The sequence below is a fragment of the Procambarus clarkii genome, chromosome 5 (assembly GCF_040958095.1).
Source record: "Procambarus clarkii isolate CNS0578487 chromosome 5, FALCON_Pclarkii_2.0, whole genome shotgun sequence".
In the NCBI taxonomy this organism is placed as follows: domain Eukaryota; kingdom Metazoa; phylum Arthropoda; class Malacostraca; order Decapoda; family Cambaridae; genus Procambarus; species Procambarus clarkii.
The window spans coordinates 8,827,229-8,837,228 of record NC_091154.1 but is presented as its reverse complement, the minus strand read 5'-3'; the positions used below and the strand labels follow the sequence as shown (position 1 = coordinate 8,837,228).

The 10,000-nt window shown below is 34.5% G+C and overlaps 2 protein-coding genes and 1 long non-coding RNA gene across 4 annotated transcripts in view; 2 read left to right on the top strand and 1 right to left on the bottom strand.

Moving 5' to 3' along the window:
- The window catches only part of LOC123765464 (frequenin-2), a 272,809-nt gene that overhangs the window by 102,214 nt on the left and 160,595 nt on the right, over positions 1-10,000 (top strand). The gene's annotated exons all lie outside the window — the stretch shown is intronic.
- Positions 1,784-2,745, bottom strand: LOC138352352 (uncharacterized). Its single transcript, XR_011222771.1, has 3 exons — positions 2,387-2,745; positions 2,096-2,260; positions 1,784-1,984 (listed from the first exon to the last, which is right to left on the bottom strand). It is a non-coding gene; the product is annotated as an uncharacterized lncRNA (long non-coding RNA).
- Positions 5,918-7,413, top strand: LOC138352351 (uncharacterized). The gene is made up of 2 exons (XM_069304751.1): positions 5,918-5,968; positions 6,116-7,413. The coding sequence occupies exons 1-2, from the start codon at positions 5,953-5,955 to the stop codon at positions 7,366-7,368; spliced, it is 1,269 nt and encodes a 422-aa protein (XP_069160852.1). The 5' UTR covers positions 5,918-5,952; the 3' UTR covers positions 7,369-7,413.

The window sequence follows — 10,000 nt, the reverse complement described above, 5'->3', positions numbered from 1 at the left end:
TCATCTTGGTACCAACCCTTACAATCTCTCTCTCTCATTCCTTTACATGTCTCAGCATGTTCGCCTCGCATCTTACTACGCTGTCTACTTTACATGTTGTAGCATGTATTACTGTGTCCCATATCTTATTTAAACATGAGTCATATGTAAATATACCCGACTCCTTCCATCCATTACAAGTCCTAGCTTGTTCACCGCCCAACTCACTACACTGTCTACTTTACATGTTGTAGCATGTTTTCCGCACATCTTGATACCATCCCTTACAATCTCTCAATCCTTTACACATCCCAACTTTCAACCCTTTCTTACAATTTTCCTCCATCCCTCCGCTACATGTTCTTACCCGTTCATTACAGTCCACTACTTATTCTCTAATCATCTCTGTACTAATTCTCAAAACTAGTTGGTTCTGTCATTTTAGTAAGTAAGTAAGTAGATCATCGTTATTAACAACGACAACAACAACAACAACAGTAACATTACTAATTCACAGTAAGTTACTACTGAGCATTTGGTAGTTATCCATTTTCAAATAAGGTCAATATAAATCATTCTAAGACATCTTCGTACAATTAAAGATACTTGCCCGTGCACTAAGTCATTACTTACAGTAGCATCTTAAGGCATTGTTTTCGTAACTCAGTTTTATTAAACATACACCTTCATTAGTCAAAGGAAAACTTTTCAAGTCATTGTATTCAATATTTCCGTTAAACTTACTACATCATGTCATTATTCGGTTTCATAATTAAGTACTTGTTTCAGTCCTCCAATGTAATAAGCAAATTATTCTATTAAGGATAAAGAAATCTTATTTAGAAGAGACATTAAGTTTATTACAACATTTAACGCATACAAGTGTTTTTAGTAGTTATACAGGTATTCAAGAAATCATAAGTGTTCAAGAAAATCATATACAAGTGTTCTTAGTAGTTATACAAGTGTTCAAGAAGCAAACATATACAGTTATTCTTAGTAGTTATACAGGTATTTCAAGAAATCATAAGTGTTCAAGAAGCAATTATATACAGTTATTCTTAGTAGTTATACAGGTATTTCAAGAAATCATAAGTGTTCAAGAAGCAATTATATACAGTTATTCTTAGTAGTTATACAGGTATTTCAAGAAATCATAAGTGTTCAAGAAGCAATTATATACAGTTATTCTTAGTAGTTATACAGGTATTTCAAGAAATCATAAGTGTTCAAGAAGCAATTATATACAGTTATTCTTAGTAGTTATACAGGTATTTCAAGAAATCATAAGTGTTCAAGAAGCAATTATATACAAGTGTTCAAGAAGCAATTGGATTTATTATATATAAAATATTTCCTCTACAAATTGGACAGCATTTCAGAGCTAAAAGACAACCACTGCATGTCACCATATGTTTACATGGTAGTATTACAATATTTATATTTTTATCCATACAAACTCTGCATAAAATATCTTCTTCCCAAGATTGTTCTATACAGTCCTTGTTTTCAACAGTGTTAGTACAAGTCTCCGGTAAAGTTTTCAATCCCAGATCTTCAAGCGTAGCTTCTTGTTCCTTTTTATCATCAACTGCTTCATAAATTAAGTCCCGTACCCGTAAATAAATATCTGTACCCTCTTGCATATACCTCAACACGATTTCTAGGCATCTACTTTGTATAATAAAAGGTAACAAATCTCTGGATTCCTTAAGATACTCACTTAAAGCATATCTTATACTCTCCACAGGTAATAATTTTTTATGAATCAGATGTTTGAACTTATCCATACCCTCCATTAAGATATTAATTAAATCATCGTCTATAGGTTTTATAGGTAATTGTATTGTCAATCTAGCATTCTTAACAAATTCCTTGCCCCTTGCAAGAATAATGTAAGCACATTCTGGACTACATCTCGCATGTAACGTCCAAGGATCATCTTCTGGTCTCCAATTTCGTATTCCACAGGCGCAGTGATAGCAGCAGACGTGGTCACTTATACCTGAAAACCATAAAACAATCCAGCATTATCTCGTTACTATCTTTTAACTAATATTCATTATTTCTTTACTTATAACTCTATTAAGTTTAAAATAGTTAAAACACTTCATACCACAGTAAAAAAAACCAGCTTCTGCCAGCTCATGAGAAGTTTGCTTGACGCTTCCAGGCCACGTCATATCAAATGTCTCTAGGCGAGATTTATAAGTTACCAATCCTGGATTCAGCGATTTCCTAAATTTGATCAATCCCAGATCTTCCTTAGGAGGAGCACCACCTAAAAAATATAACGTAGTTACGTAAATTATTCTTAGAAGAATAAGAAGTATCTATTTAAGCAATCAAGTTTTGTACAGAGTATATAAGACTGGCATAAGAATACATCATAAGAATATATACTTACTACTACCACTTATTTTCTTATTTCCCAGTTCTATTTTATGGGAAACAAATTCCAGTCCATATTTGAAAGCTATCTCAGACACCTCTAAAGAAACATTGTGACTCCTCTTGCCTCTAATAAAGGCACAGTCTTGATTAATGATCTTATGACGTCTTCTGGGGGTATCACCAACAATCCATGCACCTACTATACAATAACAAAATGCACACAAACAGTAATCACTATTGCGAAGGTAATAGAACCCATCTTCAACTAAGTCAATAGGGTTTAACCACTTAATGGGCCAATCCACAAATGTTTGTAGTCTAACTCCTGCACATTTAAGGCTTTCTATACTGTAAAACTTCCTGGCACACAAAGGATCCATCGTGTGAGGGCAGCACTAACTATTAGAGTAGGATAAGCAAGTATATATATCCCTAAAATAAGTATCGTACAACGCTACATATTAAACAGTTTCCTCATTTATAATAGACAGTAATCTCCTCTAAATACTTCTCTATTTAAAAATCCTTAAAGTTTCATAATTAAATAAAGCTCTTATATAAATACTTAGTAAACTACTTTCATTATTTATTAGACTTATTAGAAAAATACATCACTTTGGCAATCTCGCTAAAAGTATACTGTTACGTCATTATTCGTAGCTGCCGTACATAATGATAGATATATATATATATAATTTAGTAGTAAATTCTTATTTAATCTAATTAAAATATATGCTTAAAGCATCTATATCCTAAAATGAAATATACTATTAGTTATAATGTAATATATAATATCACTCTAAGGTAACAAAAATCCTTATTAATATATTCAAATAAGTGGTAACTTTTACATTTCCCCCAATATAAGAGCGCGGACCTCACATTAGGGATATTATTACGACTATCTTGATCGTATCTACTACCTTACGAGGAAGAAAATTCACCATGGATACTGTTCTGACAACTTGTCAGGGTTATTTAACCGACGATTCATTTTGTAATAATGAAACCTGTATTGTGTACGGAGTGAACTGTATATCCTGTGTTCCCAGAGGAATGGCCCTAGACTTAGCCAAGAAATATTCTCATGCTGATGCTTATAATGTTCGCCGACCCTTGTACAGTCTTAAGAGATGTATCCCTGAAGATCGTCCAGTACCAGGAACAATTCATATCTCTAAAGGAGAAAATCTTCCGTATATTGTTGCTATAGCCACACAATACGGTATTGGATTACCTATAGAAAGTAATAACATTGCTCAGGGAATTATAGAAAACTCAAAAGACAGAAACATGCTCTCTGGATTAAACGAAGATACATCCATTAATCGTCTCGTCTACTTCAAGAATGGTATGAAAGATTTATTTAACTTTATCAAGGGCTCTCCTCAAATTATGAGAGTTATAATACCAACAGGAATTGGGATTACATGTGTTCGAAGAGATAAGGTTTGGGAAAATACTTATCTTCCTGTTATTGAAGATATGTATAAACAGTTAAAACCCTACGGAGTGGAAGTTAAATTACTGTTTAACGAGGAGATTATGCAGAGGAAGAGCAAGTAACACTTGGCAACCTTTTGTGTGCGCAGTGTTTCTACGCGCAGCCTAAAGATGTATATATGCTTCCCCCGGAGTGATCTCTTACGGTGTCCTCCTCTTCTTGGATGTCAGAATCTACTTCAAGCTTGGATATTCAAGGCTATGGAGATCAAGACTATTATTGGAGACTTTGCCTCCCTGTCCGTCTACAATAATCACGACTGTTTATTGTACGATCTTGATGCTACGAGTGTACAAATGTGTAAAATTGTGCAAGGATTGTGGGATCGTTACCCATATGCGAGATTACATCGTGAAAACTTTCCTTACAAAAACCGGGCTGTTGTATCTTATCGCAGTAACCCTGGTAGTATACATATTGGAGAACCACCTGAATTTAACAACAGGATGGATGAAGATCCCCATCTACCCCTTATTATTGGTTTAGTGACTCAGTTTGCTAGTAGACCTGCAACTTTACCAGCATATGAAAATCCTCCGTGTGAAGTACGAAGTTTAGATGAACATTTTTACGATGGACTTGAAAAAGATACAGAATATCAGAGATGGCGCTGGTTTGAAAATGCTCTGAAGGAAGCCCTTGTTTTCATTCTTAAAAGATGTGTTAAGAGAATTATTATTCCATATGGGTTTGGCATGTCAAGTTATTTGGACAACTGCGCAGTATGGGAAAGTAAATATTTGCCTATACTTGAGAAAATAGGACAAAAACTACGAAAACGAGGTATTGTACTCTTCATAGTACGTCCCGAAAACATCGTTCCTCCTCAGTCATCCACCCACGGCATCTTTGAAAATAAGATTCCATACATTGCTGTTCTTCAAAATGGATCCACAACTAATGCTACTGATGCTGCTAGGACACCTGAAGATGTTGCTACGCCTGCTACCGCTGATGCTAGTTCACCTTCTATCAACACTAAGTTGTCTGATACAATTAATTCAACACCTGTTAATGTTACTACGTCTGTTGATACTAATGTTACAATGTGTGTTAGTAGTAGTTTTACAAATTTAGAAGAGAAGATGGATTGGGAATAATAATGTCTGTAAATAATTTATACTTTGTACATTTTTACAAATTAAATACATTGTACATTTTTACACATTAAATAACAAAATAGAAACTCGTGTGTTTATTTTCTCCCTTTTTAATGTCTAAATGTCAACTCTACTTTTCTGAGTATATAGGAAGAGGTACGAAACTTTTTCTGTCTTACTTCAAGATGGATTGTTCTATGTACATGCAAGTGAAGCTTAAGCGTTTGAATAAGTGTATTATAGATGCTGATTTTACTAGTGATGAAATTCTAAAACCTGGAGACTGTCTTGTCTACGATTCTCATAATTTATCTGGTGGATTTGCACAACTGTTATGGGAAAAATATCCTTACAGTAAAGTTTCCGAGTGTGAAGTGGTACAGAATAATATAACTCCTGGTGGTATAGTACTTGCTTTATCTCCAGAACCAGAAATAAAACCTCATATTATAGGACTTCAATACAGTAGCTCTAATGAAGATCTAGGATTACAGAAAGATATTATTAAACGTTGGAGTTTTAAATCTGCAATAAGACAAATTTGTCGTCAGGCAAGAAATAATAATTTAATCCAGCGTATAATTATACCATATGGTATTGGGTTTAATGACGGAATAGGATGGAGTAAAGAAGAACAAGAAGAATGGGAGACACACTATTTTCCAGGACTAGCCCATTTAGCTTATGTTTTAAAGAATAATAAAAAAGAATTATTAATGGTTCGTATACCTCTTGGAGAAGATGTTACGGGGACTGGGAGAGAGAAGAAAGAAGTAGAGGGTGGATCTAATAAACGGAAGAGAATGTCATAGTTAAAACTAGTAGATCTAAAATAACACATATAACTAATTTGGAAACTACAGCTAAGAGAGAGGGGCGGAGCGTAACAATCTCCGATGTGATAAGCTAGGTCGGGATATATCTTGACATAAACTCTCCATCTCGGTCCAGCAGTGAGAAGACATACTCGGATCGATGGCTGCTGTATACAGTAAGTGATTATTGTATGATGTACTTACAATACTCGTTATATTTGTTGTGATATAATTTTGCTTATTATTGAATATCTTTTAGTTTTGAAATATTATGATTATTTAATAGTTCCTGTGTTAAATATTGTATTTTTCTTTGTTTAAAGATCTACCCCATGTGATGGATGTGAAGAGTCTACCAGGGTTTGGAAGCATGCCTGATCTTGTGTCAGAAACTATATGGCAAAGTCCAGCTTCGACTGTTTTGTGGAAGAATATGCCCCTGGCTGAAAAACGGACTTATAAAGTGATGACACATACTGATAAATGTACGCATGAGAACATTGTTCCGGCTCTAGCAAAGTTTATTAGCAAAAGTGAAAATGTTTTAATGATACTGATTGGTCGTGATTTTATAAAGTTGAAAGAAGAACTTCCAATGATAAAATGCGACATAGTCTTATTTAGCTTAAAAGAGAGTGTTACAGATGTACTCAAGAAACATGAGAATTGTCAAGTGTTGTTGCTGACGAAAACTCCTAGTAAGGCCGAGATGAAGAAAATTTCTTTGTTATTTAAAGGCGATAAAATAATTTGCACTTTTAGACCTAAACCCCGTTTTAAATACATATTTCCAGAATTTGAAGAAGTGCCTATAGGATGTAACTTAAAGGATAAATTTTTTATAAGAAAATTTGTGGATGAAATTGGTTCTCCAAATGCTGCAAACTGGTTTATTAATAAGTTGAGTTCTGAAGAACGAGAAGTGTATACTATAATGAGCCAGGATGAACTGCAACAGCAGGTAAATAGTAAGACTGTGAAAGAGCTTAGTATTATTCACCCTAAAACAGAAGAAGATGAACATTGGAGTTTAATTGATCATATGGAGGAGAGCTTTCCATCTTTTCCGTTAAATTTAATAAAGATGAGACCAGAAATAGGATATCATACCCCCCAAAAGATAGAAATAGAGGCAGTGATGAGATTTATAGGACAGGATCCTGTACTTGGTGTTTTCTCTGGTATGGCCTTTATTGAAAATCTTATTAGGATAAGACATACTAATGTGGTACGAGCTACAGATAATTACTCGAATATGGGTGAGAGTAAGTGGATGGAGGTTGAACAAATGGATGCTGTAGAAGCAGTTAGGACTTATTGTAATGACAGAGAAGTACTTCTAATGTCCTGGCCTGAATTGATTTGTGATGATAATGTTTATAGCGATGCTTTCTATGTTTTAAAGGAATTTAAGGGACAAAAACTAATTTATTTTGGAGAAGGGGAAGGGGGATGCTGTGCATGTGATGGATTTTTTAACTTGCTGGATAGGGAGTTTCATTGTGTGAAATCAAATACATGTTTTACTTATAATTCTTTTATAAATTCAAATGTTTATTTCTATATAAGACTATAGTGTTTATGATTTCTTGAACACTTGTATAACTACTAAGAACACTTGTATATGATTTTCTTGAACACTTGTATAACTACTAAGAACACTTGTATATGATTTTCTTGAACACTTATGATTTCTTGAATACCTGTATAACTACTAAAAACACTTGTATGCGTTAAATGTTGTAATAAACTTAATGTCTCTTCTAAATAAGATTTCTTTATCCTTAATAGAATAATTTGCTTATTACATTGGAGGACTGAAACAAGTACTTAATTATGAAACCGAATAATGACATGATGTAGTAAGTTTAACGGAAATATTGAATACAATGACTTGAAAAGTTTTCCTTTGACTAATGAAGGTGTATGTTTAATAAAACTGAGTTACGAAAACAATGCCTTAAGATGCTACTGTAAGTAATGACTTAGTGCACGGGCAAGTATCTTTAATTGTACGAAGATGTCTTAGAATGATTTATATTGACCTTATTTGAAAATGGATAACTACCAAATGCTCAGTAGTAACTTACTGTGAATTAGTAATGTTACTGTTGTTGTTGTTGTTGTCGTTGTTAATAACGATGATCTACTTACTTACTTACTAAAATGACAGAACCAACTAGTTTTGAGAATTAGTACAGAGATGATTAGAGAATAAGTAGTGGACTGTAATGAACGGGTAAGAACATGTAGCGGAGGGATGGAGGAAAATTGTAAGAAAGGGTTGAAAGTTGGGATGTGTAAAGGATTGAGAGATTGTAAGGGATGGTATCAAGATGTGCGGAAAACATGCTACAACATGTAAAGTAGACAGTGTAGTGAGTTGGGCGGTGAACAAGCTAGGACTTGTAATGGATGGAAGGAGTCGGGTATATTTACATATGACTCATGTTTAAATAAGATATGGGACACAGTAATACATGCTACAACATGTAAAGTAGACAGCGTAGTAAGATGCGAGGCGAACATGCTGAGACATGTAAAGGAATGAGAGAGAGAGATTGTAAGGGTTGGTACCAAGATGAGCGGAAAACATGCTATAACATGTAGAGTAGAAATAGCGTAGTGAGTTGGGCGGTGAACAAGCTAGGACTTGTAATGGATGGAAAGAGTTGGGGTATATTACATATGACTCATGTTTAAATAAGATAGAGGAGACGGTAATAGTTGTTTAAGTCTTGTATAAAATTGGAAAGAAGTAGAGAATATGTAAGACTAAGTACAGATCTGAACTTACAGAGAATATGCTATGAACGGGGAAAGAACGCAAATTAACAGCTACATTTAAATTTACGAGACTTGGATGAGATGGAGGAAGGTGGGAGGGGGTGAAAGATAATTAAACAGGTTGGGGTTATGTGTATACTCGGATAAGAGATAAGCTGGAGACGGACTTGATCGAATATATTTATGTCTGATGATCTAAGGCTAATGTCCAGATTAATTTTACTACGTTAGAAAATAAGGTGATCTTAAATCTCAGGGCGATTTAGTTGGAAAATAAAGAACTTGCACAAATGAACTAAGCTGGGGCACAAGAGTTGAAACTTGATAACTGAACTGGTTTTATTTACTAAGTCTGAAAATGTAGTTGGGTGTTTAAATCTCAGGGGGATTTGGACTGATAGTAATGAATTTACAGGAGTGAACTTGGACAGAGGACAAGAGCTAGAGTTTTATAATTGTTTTCATCATATTTACTATGTCTGAAATACAGAGGGTAAAAATTTCAGGGAAATTGATGGGTTATTTACAAAGATACGAAAGAGAATTAAGGCGGGGACGAGAGCTGGAGCTCGATAACTGACTTGATTTTATTTACGGTGTCTGAAATACAGAGGGTAAAAATTTAAGGGAAATTGATGGTTTATTTACAAAGACTTGAGGGTGGAAGAGGGTGGGGGACGAGAGCTGGAGCTCAGTAACTGACTTGATCTTATTTACTAACTTTGAAGTATGTCTGCTTTTAATTTTAGGGAAATTGATGGGTTATTTACAAAGATACGAAAGAGAATTAAGGCGGGGACGAGAGCTGGAGCTCGATAACTGACTTGATTTTATTTACGGTGTCTGAAATACAGAGGGTAGAAATTTCAGGGGAATTGATCTGTTACTAACGAAGATACGAGAGAGAGCTAAGGCGGAGGACAAGAGCTGGAGCTTGGTAACTGTTTTGATCTTATTTACGGTGTCTGAAATACAGAGGCTAAAAATCTCAGGGAATTTGGACTGTTACTAATGATTTTGTACAAATGAACTAAGCTGGGGACAAGAGCTAGAGTTTGATAATTGTTTGCATTTACTAAACTATGTCTGAAATACAGAGGGTAGAAATTTCAGGGAAATTGGACTGATACTAACGAAGATACGAGAGAGAGCTAAGGCGGAGGACAAGAGCTGGAGCTTGGTAACTAATTACTGTATTGAACTACATTTGAAATATGATTATTTTTAAATTTTAGAGGGATTGGAATGATAGTATTCTTTATACGACAGGGGACTAAGGTGGGGAACGTGAGCTAAAACTTGCTTACTAACATGATTTATTTGTGTAAAACTGACTTGCTTAATGAAAAGGAGCAAACATACTGACTTGCTTAATGAAAAGGAGCAAACATACGATGTTGGAAAATAGTTGAACTGAATGA